Here is a 25,847-nt window from a genome sequence, read left to right on the forward strand (position 1 = left end):
GCAATAAATAATCAAAAGTGACTATAACATTTACTGTTCTTTTGAACTTTTTATTAATCAAAAATACTGAAAAGAATGCATCACGGTTTCCACGAACATATTAAGCATGTTTTTTGAGCAGCAAAAAAATGATTTCTGAAGGATCATGTGACACTGAAGACTGGAGTAATGATGCTGAAAATTCAGCTTTGCATCACAGGAATAAATTACATTTTAAAATATCTTAAAATAGAAAACGGCTGTATTAAAATAGTTTTTATTGTGTTTTTTATTAAATAAATACAGCTTCTGTGAGCAGAAGAGACTTCTGCACAGAAGGAGTGTACTCATTTTCAATAGACACAATCTAATGTTACAAATTCTTACAAAACCAGTTTCGCTTCATCTCTGAACAAGCCGGAATAAGGTGGTGTTTCTAACAATCTTATTCAAACAATACGGTGGTGTTTCTGTAATGTGTGTGCGGGCGTGTAAATGTATTGTAATGTACAATGTAAAGCGACCTTGAGCTACGGAAAGGCGCTATATAAAAAAAATCTGGCATTAGATTTCACAAATAATGTATTTTGTGATAAATAAGGTCACTCAGAGAGTAAAAATAACTGGTAGAACAAAAAGTAAGCTCTGAGCAACAACAGTTCTCAGTTTAGTTAAGATATTATCTCCCTAACAGCGCTCGCAGAGATTTCCCGGTACCTGCAAGACATGACTCATTTGCTCAGTCACATCCAGTCCAACATGAGCGTCTCCTCTTGAAGGTGATTTCCAGTTATAGATCTGCAGAAATGTATATACCCCCCCTTGTGAGTTTGACCTTTCTCCCTTGACCTCCCTGTGCTCAGCTGGCAGGAGTTTATGTGTTTGTGTGGGGTTTGCTTCTGAAAACTGAGAAGTGTTTCTGGGACCTTTTCCATGAGAGGTGAGCGGCACAATAGAGCTGTAATTTGACATGCCCACTTCTTATCTGAATCCGCTTACTGATAGCAATGTGCCGTACGCACGACACACTCAACAAGCCTTGCATTCCTCATCCGGAGAACATTCTCGGTTTGATATGGACCACATTCTTTGGCTGCTGTCTGAAATATTTCTAAAGGGAACTAGAACAATCACTGAGGAGCAGTCTACTAATATTAGTGCTCTGTAATGTTGAGTAATACACTTTATTTGTTTTGATTAGGACTGCCAATGTTGGAGGCTCATTAATGATGTCATGATTCATTAATGATGTTAAAGATTACTGAAGTATTTTCTTTCTTAGCAAGACATCTCTCAAAGAAGTTCCAAAAGATTTTATTGAACAAAACAACAAAGCCGAGTTGCTAATCATCTATTACCTAAAAAGAGTGCTTTTGTGTTCTTTCCCAGGGTTAAACCCATCCCATTTGTTTGCCACAATTAATTATCAGACCTTCGGACTTCTTTTTAATGGTGGGATCCAGCCAACTAGTCTATTTTTAAAAAAGAACATTTAATCCCATTCATCAAGAAAGTGTACATTACATGTAAACAGAATAGAACAGCTTGATTAATGAGTGTACCATTCAGTGATTGATGGATATTTTCTTCACTGTATTCCAATGCTGAGATGAGACGAGGCATACAGTATAGTGAGGTAGACCTTTTGAGGCCTACTAAAACTAGATTTTCCTGGTTTATTCCAGGCTATATGTTTGATATTAATATACTATCATGATAAAAAAATCACATAAAAACACATAATGCTAATAATGATCCACTACCACATTCAAATTTGAATTATATTTGAATCTACAAGTGCAACGTTTAAAGGGACATAATTGAGGAAAACACATTCCTGTAGCCTCAAACAGTTGATCTGTATTTATATTTCATTTATAATTTTAATAAATATTTACTATTATAGTATTAAATCCCATATCATATAATAAAAATATTATAAATTATATAAAATGTGGATAAAAACAGTACGACTCACGTCATCTGATATTTGTTGTGCTCAGAGCAACCATCTGCATGTTTCATGAACATTATGATATTAAATCATGTTTAAGAGGCATCTGTCAGGTGTTCTAATAATTTTGGCCACCACTGTATATTAAAAATAGATTAGAGAACATTAACACATGACAGCCAATATTTACATATTAATGTTTTGATAAATGTCAATCATAACAGAGGTCAGAAATCTTAAAGGTACAGTAGCAAAAAAGCCTGATTAGCTCTCAGGGTCAGAGAAAAATGTAATTTCACTGTCAAAAAAACTTGATAACCCAGGGAAAAGCATTCATGTCTTTGTACTCTTTTGTTTCTACCCTCAACAGAGCTCCACTGAGCTAGTTTCATGCGGAGAGAAAGTATCTATTGCGAGGTTTTAATTACAGGTGTTTGGTTATAATCTGGTGACTTTCATCATGGGTATTTATTTATTTGCAGGGTGTGTGTGGGAAAGTAAAACATTTCTTCTGTATAAACTGTACCTGGTTGATGGAAGCTTGGAGATAATTCATAAGCCACAGCTCTGGCCAAGTCGGATTCTTGACATCCTGCAAGTGCGGCCTGGTCCGCTGCTTCACTCTTAGTCCTTGCGTGGGACGTCCTGTAACCACAAAAGTTAATGGCATACATCATTTTCTGGCATATATACAATCATATGTGTGTATTATACAAAAAAAAAAAAATAATATATATATATATACACACAGTACACACACACATATATAATGTAAACACAAACTTTTATTTTGGATGCGATTAATCGTTGCCCAGCACTAATATGTATATGTATACACACATATATACCCCCACACTCTTACAAATGAGTCTTTTCAAATGAGTCAAATGAGAATTTTCTGAATGCTTCACTTTTTGGAACTTCATGTCCCCTTAATTTCACACTTCAATCTATTCAATCAATCAACTCAATCTATTAACTTGAAAGTTCATTTTCATAAGTATATCTATTGTCTTTTTGATTGTTTTGTTGTAAAAAGTGTGCTTATGCTATGTATATTTGAAATCCTGAAATATTCACAAACATATATTTAAAACACATACAGTACATACTGTTTAAAGTGTGTGTGAGTGAGCATTTCTTTGACTGAGTGGTTTGCTGAATGCTTGCGTTTGGGTTATTGAAACATAGATGCATTATCTTTTGTACTGTGGCCTGCCTTTAGCTGTGTATAGGGAGAGAGGGAGAGAGGGAGGCAGAGGGAGGTTGTGTGTACGTGCACATGTGTGCACACATGTATCTGTGTGTATGGAGAGTAGAGGATTCCTGTGCCTAAATAGTACTATGGGGTGTGCTGATCCCCCTGTTTTTGTCAAATCCAAATCCTGCTTTTACAAACGGACAGGGACAAAGCATTTAATCTGGTCAGAGGGCACAGACCACAGGAACACATCCCTCTTACTCAGCACACAACAGACATGATAGAACACTAAGACCTGTACTCCAATAAATAAACTATTCTACTAAATACAAATATATAATATTATATTTTATATATAATGAGGAAATCATATATTAGTATTTTAATATACTATACTGTATATATTTTTATAGTGTGTATATGTATATATACTGTATATATACAGTACTGTGCAAAAGTCTTAGGCACGTTAGTATTTTCACCAAAAACAAAAAGGTTTTAAGCCAGTTATTTATATATTTTGCTATAGTGTGTCAGTAGGAAATATTCCTTTTGCCATTAATTGTAATAATCCAGTGAGATTTTTGTATGCACAAGAAGTGTGACAATAGCCAGTGGTCCACACAGAGATCTGATCACACCATCATCAAGTCTGGGCCAAATGCAAAGGAGATCTCTGGCAACGTCTCCAAGACGCTTGAAGAAACCTGCCTAAGAGTAGAAATGTGCTTTTGCAGACTTTTGCACAGTATTGTATACACAAACACACACACACACACACACACATATGTATATATATATATACAGGGCCTAAAATGAACGCTCGCCAAGCGCCAAATGTTAGTACAAATTGGTGTTGGCGAGTATATTATGAAAGGGTGCCAATCGCCAGTTGGCTCGCAACAATATTATGAGTTCTAAAAATGCAAATTTGTGAGAACGTGAACAAACGTGAACGGCGCTCAAGACAGTTGATGGGGCAGTCCTGCATCGTCACAAGAGTTTAAACCTTCCCAATTTAAACATACAAGCTCAAGAAGACACAAAAGGGAACTAAAATTGTTACTCAAATGCTGTGTGGGAAGTTTTCTGTGCGCAAACATCCGAAATGCACTTCTCACTGGCAGTGCGCGGATACTGAATTGAGCTCTCTTTCACGTCTTCTTGCGCTTGAACAGAAATATTCAAGCAAAATTATCTCAAAATGCCCATCTTGGCTATAGTTTCCTTGTAAACAGTCAGTTGTGCCTTAACTAACGTAAACAGTTGAGAAATAAAACACAAGTGTGACAGTATATTCATTGGATCTGTGCATTAGCTCTTAAAGTGACAGTCAGCCTAATATTCCTGCTACTGTCTGCGTTTTTAATGCTAATCAAACAACAAAAAACAATCACTCATTGCTCTTGCCTGAATAACTTTTGTAACTTTAATTTATATTTCATTACTGGTAAAAAATATTTATGGCTGGTAAATTTTCTTAAGTCACAGACCCTGTATATATATTAGTATTTCAATATTTCTAATTTTAATAACATTGTTAAAATGTTCTAAAATTAATATTATTACCAATAAAAATCGTATCTTATATCTGTATATGCTTGGGTGGGACATGCCTGAGGAAGTTACCAAGAGGACAATGTTCACTGAACAGCATGTGACATTGTTGAGATTTGAAACTAGTGAAGACACACAAGATTATGAGGGTCTTTTTCTTAAAGCAGGGCTCAGTAGTTTCGGGATTTCTTCGCTGTATTCTCGCTTTTTGCTCGCAGGTTTCTCTCTAGAGCTCCCCCACAGCTTCGGAATAGGTATTTGACAACACTGTTGTAAAAACTTGTTGGCGATTCTCAGACACCAGAGGCTAGTAGATCAACGACATCAAAGCAGACGGGACATTCTTTAAAACGTCTTCTTCATTCGGGTTCGAACAGCGTGAGGGAGCGCAATAATGACAGCATTTTAGCAGATTTCTTTTGGCCGTAAAGCAATTGTTTACATCGCGAGACCTGATATCACGCGATACTTCCTGACGCAGCGGCCGGCGGCCCGCCGACTCAAAGTTGCAAGTGCGGATTTTCCGCTCATGGGCACCATTCAACCCGAAATAAGTAATATAACCATTCCAATGACTCCGAAGCTGTTCAGTTAAGGTAAAAAAGTTACTTAGATCACCTTTAAGAGCAAAAGTCTCCATATGTCTCGAGGCGAAATAATCATGAACACAGGAAATGATCATACTAGCACACATAACAAGTAAAAGTTTATGTTGTGTTGGGATCATGATAGGCTTGGCCTCCGGACGGCTTTAATGAAACCCGCATCATGCTGAAACACAAGCTTAGTTATCAAGAGGTGACCTGCTTCTCAAATCCCTTCAAAACCCCCAACGTGCTGCAACACACACTGTTTTCATCTTCTCACAGACAGGCCAGATTGAGTCTGTGCAGCGTATGCATTAGGCATTAGGGATTTTTCCCCGTCGGTTCAGAGCTATTACTATAACTATTATGCAACCCCAGCATCAAAAGCACAAAATAAACTCTCTAAAATGCAGGGGATTAGTCCAACTTGATGCTTCAGTAAGAACTACCTCCAAAATATGAGTCAAGTCAAGATTCACCAGCAGAATAGGATGTCTGAAATAAATAGCTGAGTGTTCTGCATAGAAACTAAAGCTTTTAGTTCTCTATAATATCAATCAGTTTCTTCCTGTGACCATGATGGATCGAGATGTTTACGGCTTTGTTAAACCCTTCTTAGACAAAGTGGTGGTCTGTTTTAATCATTAACCTTATTTCAAATGCAAGAGGCCAGATGCTTTGGGATAGTCTGGCCACCAGTGCAAAAATAGCTTATCATTGGGGGACAAAGAGGTGCTTTCTGCCCAGATTCCGATTCTGACACATGTCGACCTCTATTTCCGATCGTCACATAATAACGATCATTGTAGAGTCCTCATGTAGACAGTGTGAAGCATGCAAAGCAAGTGATAAAGCGTGAGGGAGTTCTAGACGCATCTATTTGGGGTATGAGACAGACTGTGGGGTTATGGAGGCCCCCACTGACAGAATGTTTAACCTCACGGCCCTTAATAAGCAAATCCATAACGCTTTATTATAAATAAATACACCATGCAAGCTGTGTCAAATCTGTTTAAAAATTATTCACCTCAATTAAACCTCAATGAAGTAAATACACTACTGTTCAAAACTTTGAGGTCAGTAAGATTTATTTTTTGAAAGAAATTAATACTTTTATTCACATGATGCATTTAATTGATCAAAAGTGAAAGTATAAACATTTACAAAAAATAAACGATGTTCTTATGAATTTTCTATTCAAAGAACCTTAACAAAATGTAATGAGGTTAAAAATACAAAAATATTGAGCAGCACAACTGTTTTCAATATTGATAATAAGAAATGTTTCTTGAGCAGCAAATCAGCATATTAGAATGATTTCTGAAGGATCATGAGACACTGAAGACTGGAGTAATGATGCTGAAAATTCAGCTTTGCATCACAGGAATAAATTGCATTTTTAAATAAAAAATAGTTATTTTAAATTATGAAAATATTTTACAATATTACTGTTTTTTGATCAAATAAATGTAGCATCGGTGAGCATAAGAGACTACATTAAAAAATATTTTTAGTGGAGTCCAAAAGTCTGACACCACTATTTCATATTTATTAAAGAATTAAAAAAAAAACCCTCCCCCGTCAACATGAATTGAAAAATTAATATGAATTTCAGAATATTTTGGTATTTGGTATACATTTAAGAATCTCAAATCTTTCTTATTTATTTTTTATTACTCATGTTTTCATTTAATTAAAAAAAACATTATTATTTTTTATTCCCAATTTTCAATGTGGTCTCAGAGACTCGACTGTACATATGCGAAGCATTATAGAATGAGAGAATAACAATTACAAATCCCTCTCTATTTCATATTCTCCCTCTATTCAAATCCCACCAGTTTCTGTGTGTACCTACTTCAAGACCTCTGGGTATTTAAAACCTCGGTATGCATCTCTGCACCCCTCTAATTTTAATGGTGCACTTGAATTTCACCCCCTCTTTGTGACCTCCTTTCAGGCCAGGGCCGGGACAAATGTGCCTGCGGGATTGGCTGGTCGTCCCTCAGGCCATTGGCCCACATTGAGACGAGCTAACATGGCTGATCAGAAACCAGTTTTGCCAGTTTTCATATAAGGATTAAGATGAGGCCTGTGGTACCACAGGATGCCTCCTGATCACAGCAAAAGGTTCATTTCCACCCGGAGCTATTTGCGGAATCTACATTTACTAACACTGTTTTGCAGTGAGCCGGTGCTGGCAATTGGTACAGTATGTGCCTGCCTCTCTCTCTCTCTCTCTCTCTCTCTCTCTCTCTCTCTCTCAGTGACCTTCTCCCTCCCACATTTTCTCAGTTAAACAGGAGATATTTGCATTTTATTCAACAAGCCAAAATCTGCCCCCTAAGATGCTTACGTGGTACATAGACATAAATCAAACTCTGGGTCTCAGTTATGAGTCATAATAAAGACCAGCGTATTATGCATTTGAATAACTAATAAAGAGGTTTGTATCACTTTGAATAACAAATCCCTTTAGGCTATGAAAAGGGCTGATGAAGCACTGGATAAACAGTATCTAAAAGGGATAGATCACACAAACAGAAAAATCAATGAATTATTTACACCCTCATGTTGTTCCAAACCTTTATGACTTTCTTTCTCCTCCATGAAACACAAAATCTTGTTGCATACAGTTCATTGATTGATAATAGCCCCATAAAAGTAGCATAAATTCACGTTTAAATGTATGTGGTCAATATGTTTTTTTGAAAGACATTATAAAAATACAATGAAATGCAGCAAGGGTGCATTAAATTGATCAAAAGTGACAGTAAAGACACTAATAATGTTACAAATTATTTATATTTCAAATAAATGCAGTTGTTTTTAACTTTCTATTCATCAAAGAATCCTGAAAGAAGTATAATGCGTTCAACAAAAATATTAAGTAGCACAACTGTTTTTCAACATTCATAATAATGTCAAATGTTTCTTGAGTAGCAAATCAGCATATTAGAATGATTTCTGAAGGATCATGTGACACTGAAGATATAAGTAATGATGCTAAAAATTCAGCTTTGCATCACAGGAATAAAATAACATTTTGAAATTGAAACTCAGCAAGTAGAAAATAGATCAATTTCAACATTTTAAATTGTAATAATATGCTGTTTTGATCAAATAACTGCAGCCTTGGTGAGCATAAGATACATATAAAAAATACTGACCCCAAAAAGTAGTGTAATCCATATGATTTTGGATAATATGCAAAATCTTCTCAAGTCACTTGACAACTTTGTGTGATAAGAGAGAGAATAAGATAATTTGTGTGAGAATAAGAACATATCGTTCTTATTCACTGAGAACCACTGAGACCAAATCATTGAGCAATTAAGTTTAACATGAATCAGGGTAGCATTTTAGACTAAAGGTTTGTTTTATGAATTGGCCTGATCCAATTCTGGAGTTCAACTCATTGACTGATATGATTTAGGAAAATTATCAGTGAATACTAACTAAATAAAGTTCTTCTAAAGTCAGGCGATTTAGAGCAATTTATGTAGTTTTTTGGTGTGTCGTTTTTGAAACATGACATGAAGCTTTTCCATGTCAAGGAAAGTACCCAATTGCAGATTCTTCAGAAAGATTCTTATTTTGTTGTCCGCAGAAAAATAAAAGCATATAAAATAAAGTGTTCAAAAACGACCTGAGCGTAAATGATGAGACCAAATGATTTTGAAACTATATTACAATACTGGTAGTATAAAAACACATTAAGCACATACGTAGACTGAGTGGAATACACTTCAGATAATCAGTCAGATGTTGAAATGTAGTGTTTAGCATGCTTAAAATTGTATACAATTAGCACAATGCTTTTACATACATGAAGCGTCTAATGCCGGACTCCCAGTGGGAATGTGGAATTATGCTGACATAATTAATGGCTTGCTAAAATAAACAACGAAACATAATCATTTATCCAAGCTGTGTTGATTTGAAAATGAGTTGCGGAACAAAATGGTATGTGGAACAACCTACATAAACAATGATGACAAGAATACAGCCATTGTAAACATGAAGATGTTAATGCTTTGGCATTCTGTCAGTCTTACTGATTAATGAGCATATAAGCACATTTAATCTAGAAAAAGATCTACAGCAACACAAAAACAGATCCTAATATTTATCTAGTACAAAATGAGAGAAGACTTTCAGAATGAGATAAATGAGGCTGATGGGAGACTTGGTGTAGGATGCTTTGTTGGGCAAAAATAAGGCAAAACAGTGGGATCTCATCCAAAAGAATTGCATATTCCACCTCATCCAATTTATCACTCAAATGTCGTTAATAAAGAATGTTTTACGACATGGCTGAAATTAGAAATGAATCCTGGTTGTCTGTTGCAGGCAAGTTCAGGTTAGTGAGTTGTTCAACACGTACTGTACATATCCCAAAAAGTCTAAAGAGGCAACATCTCTTCAGCATCCATTACCAAACCAAAGACAGATGCTTGGCAGGGAAAATAGTCAAAATCAGCTTTGATTAAATAGAAAATACGCAGTGCATGGGCATTTCTGTCTGGATTAGCTCTTTAATCTCTTTTTGACATACTTACTTTGAGTGGCAGTCATTGACGATTTAAAGTATTCCAGATATCACCAGCTCACAATAACCCTGGATACTTGTGCTTGAGTGAGTTTCAGTGTGACATCAAATCCAAAAAGGCCACATAAGACATCCTATTTGAGATTTTTCTCATTGCAAACTTCAGCTGATTCTTTGCATGTTCTAGTAACATCAGAAAGTGGAAGTAGCCTATGTCTTTTATTATTCTCAACAGTTTATAGTGACATCTGCAGAATCTTTAGCCTTGAACAAATATTCCATCCATCCATCTATTATCCAAACCGCTTTATCCTTATTAGGTCACGGGGGCTGGAGCCTAACCCAGTGTCTTGGGTCAGAGGCGGGTAAACAACATGAAAGGATGGCCAGCCCATTGGCTCAACAAATATTGAATATTGAACAAACATTCACATGCTAAAATTAAAATGAACTGCATGGCAGATCTCAGATCAGTGTGAAAAGTATTACTTTTATTCCTCATTGGCTGATGTCCTGAGTTAGGCATTTCGATTTCACCATAACGCTTCACAAAATACACCCACTAAAGTGAGCATTATATGATCTCCTGCTTAAAAGCCCATGAAATCACTTGACAAAATAATAGTCTTTTGTTTCGACACAGCATGGGCTACGTATACTATAGGAATAGGAATAGTATAGGAATAGCAGAGTATATATATAGTAATATATAGTGTATATATATATATAGGAATAGCTATGTCTGTAAATAATAATAATAATACGTTTTATTTATAAAGCGCCTTTCCCATATACATACTTTGCAAATTTATATATTTATATTTATATATCCCCTATACAGAATGCAAATTTCCTGTAAGTACAGAATTGGCCAAATGACCTACTACACTTGCCAAAATGAACTGGAAGTAATTTAAGCCGCAACATTAATATCTTTCTTTTATCTTGACTGATTATTTGGTTGGAGTACCAGATTTTTTTACACAAAAATAAATAAAATGGCAAAATAACTGGCTGAGTTAAACATGACACCAATGCAGCATACTACTGTTTAAAAGTCTGTTGTGACTACTGGCTACTGTTTCACTTCATCCTTAAAAGAATAGTAGGCAGTATGGAGTATATACTGTGCAGTAAATATTTCTTTCTGAACATGATTTGCTATCTGATGTGCTGCGTCCAAAAATCGCAAACTCTCTGAGAAGGTACTTTTTTGAATAAGTACTCTGTCATTAAAAAGTACATTCTATATAGTATGACTGCAATCCGGCTGCAGTACATTAGCCATGTTGTCATTGTAATGTGAGTGACCTACATTGTCAGTTTTTCTGCCATTCACAAATCCTCTCCCATGGGCCATGGCCTCAAGGGATAGTAAAGTGATGGTGCAAGGATGGCGTACTTAGGCAATTGGTTTTTTGAATGGGTTTCAAACACAGTATTGCATTAAACAATCAGTTGTAAAAATAGTCATTAAACCCTGAGGTAAACTTTAAAACACTGCATAGTCTTAACTGTATCAATTAAATATACATTGAATCTTATAAAAATACTAAAGTTATTCAGTCAAGAGCAGTGAGTGATTTTGTCTTAGTCTTTTGTTTAACATTAATGACACTAGCAGGTATTTGCATTAGGCTTTAAAGGGATAGGCCTAGTTCACTCAAAAATTAAAATTAGCCCATGATTTACTCACCCTGAAGCCATCCTAGGTGTATATGTGTATAGGTGAACTTAACGCACAACGTAATGATGAACGTGGTTGCCCAGCCGCTGTTTGAACCGCGAGAGGCCTCTAAGCTTACGCTACCTCCTACATCCTACGTCATACATCGTCAAGTGTTACTCTTTTGGCGTAAGTCGACTTGCGTACGGCCATCTGCCGGAAGTTTTAAATATGGATATTTTTCTTACACGAACGCATCGCTTCACTTCAGAAGGTGTTTATTAACCCACCGGAGCCGTGTCGAGCACTTTTATCATGGATGGATGCGCTTTGATGGACTTCCAAAAAAATATACCCATTCTAAAGCTTGGAAGAGCCAGGACATTTTTAAATATAATTCCGATTGTATTCGTCTGAAAGAGGAATGTCATAAGCACCTGTCACAGAGATTCCGGAAAAAACACAGATAAAGTGACCCAGGATTTGACCCGGGTTCGTTTGATTTTGGTTCATTCACGCTGCCAGTGATTTTCCGGAATCAGAGAGTGTTCACACACAAGCCGTAAAAATCCCGTAAAGACACGTGACATCGACGTGACATGCATGTAATGTCTCAGCAGCGTCTTAAGTTTGCTTATGAGCTGCGATTTCTCTCTCGAGAAACCACGCTTGTGCATTTTTTTCTCTGATTCGATCATAAACTTGCGCATTACGTACCGTTTCACCAGCTGGCGAACGATCCCGGCTTCAGCGTCATCACTACGACACGGCATTATTACGGCTTTTGTTCACACAGCGCGCGTTCTGGGACTGAACACGCCAATGTTACTAGGTCCCCAACTCGGCATCGATGCCGGTGTTGTGCCGAATTTCGACCCCCTGCCAAATTATTACCCCCCTCGTTGAAGTCAGTACCTGATTGCCTAATCCTAACCCCACCCCTAATCCTACCCCTCCCCCACAACTAATCCTAAACCTACCAATACTAGGGGGGTAATAATTTGGCAGGGGGTCGAAATTCGGCACAACACCGGCATCAATCCCGGGTCGTGTTTGCGTTCACACAGAAGGCATTCTGGCAATTTCCTGGCCATTTGCCGGGATCATCACGCTGTGTGAAAGGGGCTATATACACCTAGGATGACTTCAGGGTGAGTAAATCATGGGCTAATTTTCATTTTTGAGTGAACTATTCCTTTAAGACCGAATGCACGTATCTATTATAATGACACGCAAGCGATTTCTTTCCCAACTGTTTATTCACTTAAGACATAACTGACTGCCTTTATGTAAATACTCGCCAAGACGGAAATGTTTACATATTTTTGTGTATATGTTTGATCGTTTAGGTGCGCGCCTGAAACCCCAAGTAGCCTATACTTTGTTCATCCGTGTTCCACTATGTCTCACAGCGCGCACACAGAAAGCATGTGGGGATCAAACTTTTTTGCAGTTTAATGCGCTTTTAAATAAAGCTTTTCCCGCAGTAGACTGCATTTTACGACAGTCACGTTGCATGATTTGACTTATTTGGACATTAAGTTTAGGTTAAGGAGGGGCGAAAGTACGCCGCTTCATAGAGGAACGGCATGCGGCACAATGATCATTTTAACTTGATTATCACAATTTCAGAATCGTTGGAAGCCAAAATACTAAAACTAAACTACAGCCATCGAGTAGACAGTCATTGCTGTATTTTAACATTATTACGAGGACATAAAAGATCACGATCTCTACGATTTCGCTTGAAATATAGTTCATGAACGTATTCAAGATCGATCATGACATAAAATCTTCAGATCTCCCACCTCTAAGCTAACAGATATTTACTAAAAGCCACAAATCATTTTGATCAAGTCAAGTCATTTTGATTTCATGCCATGGCATCTTTAATCTTGAGAATGTATCAATGATTATCAAAGATTACATTGTCCACCCATTCATTTTGATGTTCATTTAATTAGCGAACCTTATATATATCTGACATTTTATAACAAAAGCTTGCAACATTTGCATTCTGTTTTTATCTTGTGATCAGCACACAGTGGTCACGTTGCCATCGCTTTCTAATTTTTGCTCTTTATTAAATTAATGAATTAAATAAACAGGAAGTAGGAGCGAACCATCTGCCTCCCTCACAGTAACGCTTCTACTGCAGAAAAAGCAGTGCATGGCTGACAGGATGCGGTCGCCATGGCAACGCTACAGCACTCTGGCAGGTGCTTCTACACATCATCTGGCCCTGTGTTAACAAATAGCAAGAGCTTTACAAACCAAGCGAAATAAAGACTTTACGGCTGTAGAGCACGTACAGGATCACATATACTCACTTAACACTCTTTGCGCACAGACAGGGTGGGATATGACATGTAGGGCATTCAAGCGAAAGCATCGTGAGCTTAAACACACACACTCGGGTACGTTGTTGAGAAACTTGATGTCTGTTGTACAGTGTTCATAGCACCCTGTTAGAGGAAAGGTCACATCGCCTGGCAACAGAATGCAACGAGCTCCAGCTGCAATTTTAATTAGGGCAAAACCGTTTCCTGGCCTCTGTTTCCTCTCCTTCCATTCACAGGCGTGCGGTCGATACAAGCAGGTGAAGTGGACACATCTTACACCTCACTGCTTTGATTCACATGCAAACAAATCCATATGGCCCTACCTAACAACTCCAGAACACATCTTTCATTTCAATCTATAGGTGAAAAGGGAAAAGGATAGTTTGCTTCTTAATACTATTAGTATTATCTTAATTATATTAAGGGCCCTATTTTAACGATCTGAAACGCAAGTGTCAAAGCGCAAAGCGCAAGTAACTTTGTGGGCGGGTCTCGGCGCTGTTGCTATTTTCCCGGCGGGATAAATGGCTCTTGCGCCCGGCGCAAATCTAAAAGGGGTTGGTCTGAAGTAGCTTCATTATTCATAGGTGTGGTTTGGGCGTAACGTGAAATAAACCAATCAGAGCGTCATCTCACATTCCCTTTAAGAGCAGACGCGCTTTTTCCTTGGCGTATTGCTATTATAACGGCGGATTTGCCAGGCGCGCGCCAGGAGCGGTTCACAGCCGAGGAGAGCAACGCTCTCGTCACGGCCGTAAAAGAGAGAGAAGTGACATTGGGGATGGAGAAACACACCCAAATTAAACAGGCATATAATAATGTGGGTAAATGTGTAAGCTAGATGTATGCTTTTATAATAAATTGTCTATCTATCTATCTATCTATCTATCTATCTATCTATCTATCTATCTATCTATCTATCTATCGTTTGTAATAATATGATTTGCAAAAATGAAAACTGCTGCTTCTGTGTAGATTAGAGAATCAAAGTGTATGCGCGTTGTGCACGCTATACATTATGGTCAAGCATGCGCCCTTAAAATAGCATAATGAACAACGCGCGACGCGCCATTGACTTTAGACTAGTTTTTTTCTGGCCAGTGGCGCAATTGTTTTATGGAACAGTAAAATAGCACCAGGGATTGTTTGCGCCGGGACACGCCTCCTTTTTTGCGCTGAACCGCCCAGGGAGCGCAAGTTCATTCCCTAGTTTAGCGACGTGCTTTTGTGGAGGGAAAAGCACGCTTTGTGTGGGTGCAAAATAGGAATGAATGGGTGCAAGCTAGGGCCCACAGTCTTACAGTTTTTCTCAGTCGCTTTGGTGCATTTCTCACATCACTATTTACATTTGCACAACAGTTAGTTCAACCTCCACAACATTTAGTCATTTGTGCACATCATAGTAGCAGTTTCTCATTCCTTCCAACAAATTGCAAATGCTTTTGGACATGCATCAATTGCTTTCATACAACTCTCTGCTGTTTTATAACATTATCCTTTGCTTATGTCATGTCAGTCAAAATTAACTATACTTGTGAATGCTGAATAGTCATTCCATATAAAACTAATAGTCCTCATTTCATTGCTTGAGTCATTACATACAAAAATGTTGAACTAGTTGTCAAAATCTGTCAAGCAAATTTTATACATTTTTTTAAATCTTTTTTTTCCTGAAAAAAGCAAGACCCTTTCTCTTTTTCTGATTGCAAGAGATGATATTCACTGTGATGTAGATGAAATTATGTGGCCAGACAGAGAGGAACGTCTGGATGTGCATGAATGATTACAGTACTATGTTGTATGTTCAGTTCCAATATGTACTCTACCCAAAGGGAGTTTATGTTTGTTGTAAATAAGGGTGTATTTTTTCTTTTGCACAATGCTGTGAACAAATTAGAATTGCAAAGAGCATATGCAGTAAAAATGTGAAACATACAACTTACTGTATTTTTCAAATGGCTGTGCAAATACTATATAGTGCTGTCTTGAGCATTTTCAGGTAGTGTCACCAAGATCTGACTTTTTTGCATTGGAAAACATTTACAGAGTAAACTGTCATAATGAAAACATGACCTTGTTCATAAACAATGGTGTCAGGACTTTTCATCTTGATGACACTGACACTTTCATTGACATGAATACTTGCTTTTGAGGAATGAGCTATCCATTTTGAGCAAGTGACACGCTTTTGCAGGTTATCAACTAGGTTTTGCAGTTTGTACTAATTGTTTTGAGAACTGCATTAACTGTTGTGCAAATGTAAATAGTGATGTGAGAAATGCACCAAAGCGACTGAGAAAAACTGTAATACTAGTATGTTGTTTACTTGTGCAATATCGGTATATATAATATTGATTCTTAATCCATATGCACTGTAAAAAATATATGATTTAAAAATATCTAAACATGCACTGCTGTTAAAAAGTTTGGGGTTGGTAAGATTTATTTTTATTTTTAAGAAATTAATACTTTTATTCAGAAAGGATGCCTTAAACTGATCATAAGTGACAGAAAAGAAATTTATAAATGTTACAAAACAACTTTTGAACTTTCTATTCATCAACAAATCCTGAGAAAATGTATCACGGTTTCCACAAAAATATTAAGCAACACAAATGTTTTCAACATGGATAATAATAAGATATGTTTCTTGAGCAGCAAATCATCATATTAGAATGATTTCTGAAGATCATGTGATACTGAAGACTGGAGTAATGATGCTGAAAATTCAGCTTATAACATTATATAAATACAAAATAATTCTTGAATCAACCTGAATTTTTCTTTTCTTTTTTTCTTCTTTTTTTGGACATTTGATTTGTCTTTACATTTGTATGGTTTATATTTTAAAATATTTTTTTTATCATTAAATTTTTTATCTTTATAAGTAACAGCTTATTACACAATTTGCTTCTCTAATATATAAACATATATCGTTTAAAGGACGACAAAATATTTTCACTGCCACGCAAAGAGTGAGAAATTCCATGTTTCGCAGTGTGGCACTGTGCCGATTATTATATTCATATTGGGTCATATAAAGTTCAATAAGCTCTACGATAAGCACACAGGATTAAAATCTCCTGAATGATCTAATGAGCTTAGAAAAAGGTGGTGGCATTAAAGATGTAGCACAGGAAGTGAAGACAGATACAGTGGGATTAATATACAGGCAGAGATTGCGAAGGTTTAATGGATACTAACAAAAACAAAAATCTTTGACACAGCGGTGTTCTGTCCAGAGGTGCGGATCAGGGCAGTTTTACGTGCCAATTCAGTGCCGTTCCTAATATTTACTGTACACAGAGATCTTTCTGTTATTAATACCATGTGATGCTCCAAAAGGGAGGGTGAGGATGGAGAGGCCGCATGATAAAGCTGGCAGATGTTTTGTCTGACAGTGAGACACTAATCTTGGCGTTAAACACGATTGCTAATATCAATCACTACAGCTGTGGATTATTACATATTAACATAAATTATGCAAGTGTTTCAATAATCACATTTCGCTTCAATTTTACTGACATTCTACTTATCCAGCAATGGACTTGCCACACTACAAACTAATCATGGCAGCATTCTTAGAGAAATTGAGATGTAATCGAGCATGCTTTCCATTTTCACCACAGCTATAATTTATGTGTCCTCATTCCAGAATGTATTAATTAAAAATACGATGGCTGCGTCTATCAGTCTTTTTATGTGTTGCTCATATTAAGCTCTAATAAGGGGACTTGTTGGGAGTTCGGCATCAGCACGTTTAATTTTAGTGGTTGCGCTGTGCTGGAGGGTAGGGTGGCTCTCACGTGGGCCCGCGTTGAGCTGGATGTGGACAGGCTCCTCACTCATAACCTGTCAACATGAAGTAATCCCTCACTGCAGTTCTGCCACAGCGATATACAGATGGAGGGATTGGGCGAAGCAGGTAACGGACAGCTTCGTCAACCAATCAGAGTCTGCTCTTTCCTGTAAGTGGATTTTTTCACACACTGTAAAACACTCTGTGCTTTTTAAAACTGGCTCTGTGCCTTCTAAAGCACTGCCTAAAATGAATGGTCTAATTATATATTATATTCAACAGTTTGAACATTGGAACATGCAAACTATAATTTCTTAGCCTTATAATATTTATTTATTTATATTATTTTTATGTTAAATACACTACCGTTCAAAAGTTTGGGGTCAGTAAGAAAAAAAGAAATCGAAATCAATACTTTTATTCAGGATACATTCAAATAAATGTGGTTCATTTGAATTTTTCTTTTTAAAAAACATTGATAATTAATTTCTTGAGCAGCAAATCATCATATCAGAATGATTTCTGAAGGTTCATGCCACGTTGAAGACCTAAGTAATGGCTGCTGAATTACAAATTATATTGAAAAATGTATTCAAATATAAAACAATTGTAATAATCTATCACAATAGTACTGTTTTACTGTATTATTGATCAAGTAAATGCAGCTTTTTATTTCCTATAGTTGATTGAAATAACCTACATCCAGCATTTTATGTCATAATTATTGTTATTCTTTGCTGTTTCCTTTACTAACTTACTGGCTCATAGTCAGTGTGTCAGCGTGTTTATATCTGTGTTCTCGCATGCGAGTAAGGGACAAATGCAGATGAAGTCATTGTTGCGATTGACGATAAACATTTGTGAGCTCTATTGGCACGTAGGACAGATGACAGCCTGGCAGTGATGGGCTACTGTATCAACTGTTTACTGGCTTATGTATTTCTGTCCAGAGCTGATAAGTTGACTCCATCCTTGCCTTATTTAGTCAGCCAGAGTTCTGTGCTGCTGACACACCAGTGAGCATGAGAGAGAGAGAGAGAGAGAGAGAGAGAGAGAGAGAGAGAGAGAGAGAGAGAGAGAGAGAGAGAGAGAGAGAGAGAGCACAGGGCTGTAGGTTGACTGAACAATTAAACGCTCCTATACTCCCTCCTTTTTATGGTGAATGACTAATATCAACTGGAGCTGAGTGTGAAGAGGGTGAGAAAGGTGGGAGGAAAAATTGAAGGGCTCTTTTACCTCTCTCATTCTCTCATTCATAATCACTAGTATAGCCAGTGGCAAGGCAGTCATTATAAATTGGGGGGGATGGGTGCGCATATCCATACCACATTTAGAAATTTCTATCAATTTATGCTCATGCTCAACGTATTGGGAGTTAATAAATATCAATGGCCTAATGTGACCCCCCGCAGGTTTCAATTCGTTCTTAGGGTCATATTTCATTTGAAAAACCTAAAGAACAAATAAGAAACAAAGAAACTAAACTTATTTTTGCACCATTAAGATTTTCTTTTAAATTGACCTTATTTTCCCTACTGACCCTAATTCGCATAAATGTAAAATGAAAAAAGACAATATTTAAATGTAATAAGTATTTATAGGTTATGGCCGCATGTTCTGTGCCTTTAAAATAAAAGAGAATTACAGTATTTTTTATTGTAAATAAATTCTAGGGTGAAATGTGACCTGGGCACTGGGCAGTCAGATGAATTTCTTTTTTATTTTATTTTTTGAAGCTCTTGATGTGTCAACTTTTTTAAGGAGTGATAATAAAGAAATGCTATTCAATAATAAGTGATTGATTCAACCTAATTATAGGTCCAAACAAAGTTAAAGCTAACCCCGCCAATGTGTACAACCAACCAAATTGTCAACAATTCCCCTGACTAACACTGTGTCTTATCCTAAAGTGAACCTGTTATATTCTGTAGTTGCCCTGACACTGAATCTATCACGTTTCCTTTCACAGTGAGGCCAAGTACGCAAGTTAACCTTTCACACCAACTCCTAAAACAGCAGATTCTGTTGACCACAGCAAGAGCCCAGCCCCTCGGGAAAGGGGGTGTGTGGGATTATATTTACGACCCTTTAAAGAGAATACACTCCAGGGTGGAGTGAAGATACGGAGCAGTATTACTGTATCAATCTCTAAAGCACTGATAGCCAGCCAAGATCGTAACCGTTAGCCTGCAAGCAAGCTCTAGTTCAGCTGTAACTGAATGCAAGTAATGCATAGTAAAATGGCTTTACTTTAATTTCATAGCACTGGTACTGACCCTGGAGCGTAAGCCCTGTAACCCTGACCCACTGCTCGCTGAGGGAGAGGTAACCACAGAACACAGGTCACTCTTGAGTGGGACAAATGCCAGATACTCAGCTAATGGTGCCCAGTATGTGCTATGTGGCTTATTCCATGTTATAATAAACACAGAAACTGTAAATAGCCAGAAAGTGCCACTCAAACCAACTGTTAACCTGTTTGACCCCTTTGTACACTGGCAGTGCTGCCTATATTCTACATCATGATATTTATTTATTGATTGGCTGATCACTAACATGAGGTCAGAACGTCAGAGTCATGAGGCAGCCGGAACACATACATGAGGCAGACGTGCTCTTATACACATACCAACAATAATTTACTAATGATGGTCTTTTATTTATGGTCTTTAACCCAGAAATAAAAGATCTGGACTGAAAAGTGCTCTTTTATTCGTTACACCTACGTTTGGTAGGGGTTAAATGTTACAAAGGTTACTGGTTCAGTTCCAAATTGGAGTGACACAGGAAGTCAGAATCTGTGCAATTCTGGTCAGTCGCTTTATACCAATCACATCATTTCTGTGTTGGCTTTGGGCCATTAAAATGGCACAATGTCTTCCATTCTAACTGAGAATATGGAAACTATCTACACTACCGTTTAGGTAAGTTTAGGGTTGGGAAGATTTTGTAATGTCTTTGAAATAAGTCTCTTATGCCTCACCAAGGCTGCATTTATTTGATCAAAAATACAATAATAATGATCAGAAAAAACTGTTTTCTATTTTAATATATGTTAAAATGTAATTTATTCCTGTGATGGCAAAGGTGAATTTTCAGCATCATTACTCCAGTCTTCTGTCACATGATCCTTCAGAAATCATTATAATATGCTGATTTGACGCTGAATAAATATGTCATATTATTATCAATGTTGAAAACATGTATTTGTGTAAAAGAAAGAAAGTCATATAGGTTTGTAACAACTTGAGGGTGAGTAAATTATTAATAATTTTTGGGTGAACTATCCCTATAAAACCCATTAAGAAGTCATTTTTTTAAGTGCAAGCCCACTAATTTGTGAACCAAGACCCTTGCTCATTCAGTGGCTTCAACATTATGAGTGGGAGCACATAAGGATAGCTTTCACTATATTAAAATACTCTAATGTTTGTTTGTGTAAAAATCACAGACTTGGATAATCCTTCATTAATCCTTCATTGGCTGCAAGTAAACTCTCTAATCCACTGGTTATGCTCATACAGTGTGTCTGTATACATTCATACCTTATACTGGAATTTGGTCTACTGAAGACGTTTGATTGAAGATGTTTGACGAAGCATCTGTTCGGGTGGTTAATGGAAGTAACATGAGCATGTGAGTTCCCCAAGACCTGTTTAGGATGCTTTGAATTTGCGTGCCTTGAATAAGTGGTTTACACAACACATCTATTAAAATATGTCTGTCTAGTATGGCTCTTGGCAAGGGAACAGACATCATAATAGAGTACATGAGATGCATGACCTCATGACTGCTCCCTGTGCACCTGAGCTATGGACAAATAATAGACACCAATCCTCAAAAAGGTTGTTTGTGAAACCTTTTAAAATTCGGACTTCATAAAGAAGATCAAACAAAAGAAATCTGTTAAAAACACCTGAGCTTTGCTGAACATGGTTGGTGTGACTCTGAAGCAACATCTAAAAATAGGTCTATGACATACGGTTAATGAATGAAATCTGAATAGTCGCCCCATACGCCATACGTCTGAACCATGCAGACATCACAGCTTAACAGTGCAAGTAGTAACAATCTTGGGAATGTTACAGAAGGCTTGATGTGGTTGGTGAACTTGATCACAACAGTTTCAAGTCAACCTGTCGAGATTGCACATGATATATTACAAATTCTTGATGTCTCATTGTTGTTATAATGTCTATCATCATTTACTCACTTTCATGTCGTTTAAAACACATTTGACTTTCTTACATCCAATACAAAAGAGAAGAATGTAATGGCCATAAAATGATGATCGCACATGGGGATCTGTGCTGTTGAGCTTCAAAATGACAAAAAAACACCATTAAACTATCATGAAAGTAGTCCATACGACTCATGTGCTATATACCATTTATTTGAAAGCCATATAGCTTTTTGTGACTAACAGACCAAATTTTGACAGATTATCAACATGTTCTGAATATGAATATGTGGAAGTGCAACTAAAAGCTACAGTGGAGTTTCATTTTTATACCATTTAATTTTTATTATATAATATTATTATATTATTTATTTATTTTAATAGGCTTTTATTTTTATATTTTCAGTTTTTTATTTATTTAAAGTTTTAGTAATTTTGTTATGGGCTTTTGTCATTTTTATACATTTTTTATATATTTATATTTAGCTTTATTTACTTTTATTTTAAGTTTTTATTTTAAGAAGCTGTCAGGGATCAAAATATTGATTTTGAACATGTTGCAAATGATAGTTTTGAGAACATGTTTGAGATCGTGAATATGAGCCAGATGCTGAATACTGGGAAATGAGCTCTGACGAGGACAGTGATGATGGTATAAAACATCTGCTCAAACTGAACCCTTCCAAGATCCAAAATGTAACAAAATATGCTTTGTTTTATTCCCCTATAATTGTTACTCTCAGGAAAGTTTTATATTATCGCGACAGGTAGAGAATCTTCCGGGTTAGATATAGATCTGGGTCGCTAAAGACCCAAATATGTAATAATGATTGGCGACAATAACACTGCAGTGCAGGGGACTGGGAAAGATTTAGATTAGGGCCTGTTTTTTTTTCCACACAAAACTATCGTATGGCTTCAGAAGACTTGGAATTTAGTTTTTTTTTTTGTGTCATTTTGGAGCTCAACAGTCCAGATTCCCATCTACTTTCATTACATGAAAAAGAGTGGACATTCTTCAACGTTTCTCCTTTCGCATTCCACTGAATAAAGAAAGTCATACAAGTTTTGAACAACATGAGGGTTAATAAATGATGAGAGAATTTTCATTTTTTGCCCCAGAGAGGAGATTTTCAGCAGAGGAGGTGCCTTACCTTGAAACTGCTATTTCCACTTTCGTCCTGGCGATAGCTGCCGCCCTTCGAGCCCCCTCCACGGCCCTGTCCACTTTCTCTTTAGTTTTATGGTTTTTAAGAGGAATAAGCTGCTTCCTTATCCCACGCACCAACACATTATTTTTATACTTCCCCTCCTCTTTGGTTCCATCTGGGAATATTGTGCATCCGTATCCATGCCTCTTGTTGTTCATCCATTCCCCTTCGTACTTCAGCCCATTGGATCGCTCACTGACTCCAAATCCATTGCGCTTGTCATTCTTCCACTCGCCCATGTAGGACTCGGTGGTGGTGGCATCCACATGGTCCTCCATGGGCGTGAACTCATCGGGCACTTCTCCGTCTCCATAGCTGATGGTGGAGTTGGCGTCGCTGGAGCTGATGCGGCTCATGGTGGCGTCACTACGCGCCGAGCTCCGTTTGCTAGAGATGGACGTTTTGGAGTCAGATTTCCGTAGCTGGCGGAGGCTGCCAAAGAGGGACCCGCGGCGGAACAGGCCCTTCTTCTTCCCGGTGACGACTTCGGTGTCGCTGTGAAAATTCAGCACGAAACCACCACGGCTTCCAACTGGTGTGTCGGGTACCGTATCCTGCAGGACGGCGCCATTGCTTTGCACACTCCTTAGGGAGGCCAGGGAGGTGCGAAGCGGAGAGCGTATGATGGTGGCCATTCCGTAAGGCACGCTCTGTCGCACACCGTAGCCATGCCTCATGCCCCCCATCCACTGGCCTTGATAAGTGCCTTATGAAACAAAACAAAGTTAAACTTGTGTAAATGAACAGCACAAGCCTGGTAAAGTTGGTTTGGACCATACTCATAATTTTAGTCTCAAATATAGCCTTAGGCCGTGTGTCCACCAAAGCGTTTTTAGCCAGCTGAAAACGCTAGACGCTCTGCTGAAAACGCCTGGCTGTGGGCGCTTGAGAGCGTTTTGGCAGCGCAGTGTTTTTTCAGTTGAGACGCTTCGTTGCTATGATACAGAATATCCTCAGCACAGTTTACTTGTAACTGAGTTCGCAGATAATTTGTTTCATACTAAAAATGTATTTTTCATTCATTTTGTTTGGTTAGCTCCGCTGGTTGATGTCGTTGTACAGAAAGAATGTTGTGACAGTTGGTCGGTGTGGTTTTAGTCCCGCCCCTCCTCCACTGTGATTGGTCGGTTGGGTAAAAAGTGACAGTGATGAGCGCAGCGTTTTACCCAAAGTTGAACATTCTTCAACTCTCGGCGACCTGTAAAAAACGCCGAACGCTCAGCGCTTCAGCGTGAAAAAGACGCTCAGCGCCTCGTTACGCTCATGGCGTTTAAAAAACGCGGCGTTCCCATTGAAAACAATTGAAAAAACACGCCAGCCGCGTGGAAAAACGCTTTGGTGGACACACTTAATGATGAAAGAAAGCATGCATTTTAGGCACATTAGCATATCAAGTATCAATTAATGTTAGTTGCATGAGAGTTATGTTGTATGTACAGAGTTCATCAGAGCTTAAATCACTGACACTCTTTACACACAATATCAGCAAGCACATTTGGAAACTAATATGGCTCCAAAATGCAAAGCGTTAGGTAAATGATGGATGTCACATTGCGATGCATTTAAAAAGCATATTAGAGTAGATTGTGGCACAAGTTTAATATACAATCTTACTAAAATTATGTAATGTGCAAAGTACTAGCCTATATGTTGTGCATTTATGTATATTTATCTTAATGTCACCAGCATTTGTTTATTGTACTTTGAAAGCATTGGATTTTATGTACACACACTGGCAATGACCTCTGACCCGACAGTTGGCCAAAACATAAATAGAGTTAGGAACCTTGAATTGGTTCTTTTTCATGACGTTCTATTCCATTCAATTGCATTCTTATGGAATTGAATCATAGTATTTAGAGTGAAGACCTTTACAAAATCAGCACAAAACATACATCGATCAGTGCAGTCTGATTCTCATGAGCCGGTTCTTATTAGTGAACAAAAGCTAACATAGTGTGTGCACAATTCCTGAGCGAATGACTCTCATGATCCGGTTTAGAGAATATATAGGCCTAATCAATCTATTCAAAAACTATAAATATATAATATGTACATAATATATTACAGTTTTTTCACAAAGCATTGATAAATGTTTATTTTATATTATATATGCATTTTATTTTTTTTTATCTTATTTTATTCATTACTTAGCACCTCATTTAATAGTATTTTATTGTTGTTTTTCAAACGAATGACTCGTATGATCAGATTCTTTTAAGTGAATCAATACATTTTAAGACTCCCAAACGAAACATTCTTATGAGCCGGTTCTTTTTAGTGAATCAAAAACGATTATGGATCAGTCGGAGCCGTTTCTGAATTAATCTGACTCACTTACTGAACCGCAAGTTATCGTCTTGTCCGAATCTAAACGAAGCAACAGCTGTTACAGTGTTATGTTGCACTAAAGGCTCTTGAGGCTTAAAACGGCGTCGTTAGACTGGTTGTTCTATGATAATTTGTAGTCAAAGACATGAGTTTTTCTGTATGAATGAATTAATGAAATACGTTATAATATATATATATATATATATATATATATATATATATATATATATATATATATATGTGTGTGTGTGTGTGTGTGCTGGTTTTGTCTTTCTACAGAATAAAATTGATCCCTGATTTGTTTTATCTGCAATGATCATTTGACAACAAGCTGCTGAGAGCAGTGTATCAAAGAATGGGTTTTTTTTTTTTTTTTTTTTTAAACGTTTCTTCCTCAAAACTACTAAAAAAAATCATTATTGTGACATTAAATAAAGGAACCGGAATCGTAATCATTCAATTGCTTACGATTCGAATCCCTAAACATA

General features: G+C 37.2%; 1 protein-coding gene across 1 annotated transcript in view; it reads right to left on the reverse strand.

Moving 5' to 3' along the window:
* Positions 1 to 25,847, reverse strand: part of jph1a (junctophilin 1a) — a 37,879-nt gene that overhangs the window by 11,293 nt on the left and 739 nt on the right. The window contains exons 2-3 of the mRNA XM_084103405.1: positions 22,972 to 23,734; positions 2,460 to 2,578 (exon numbers count right to left, since the gene is read on the reverse strand). Coding sequence (XP_083959531.1) covers positions 2,460 to 2,578; positions 22,972 to 23,734 — 882 coding nt within the window. The remainder of the gene's footprint in view (positions 1 to 2,459; positions 2,579 to 22,971; positions 23,735 to 25,847) is intronic.

This window comes from Abramis brama, assembly GCF_963993115.1.
Source record: "Abramis brama genome assembly, chromosome: 24".
NCBI lineage: Eukaryota > Metazoa > Chordata > Actinopteri > Cypriniformes > Leuciscidae > Abramis > Abramis brama.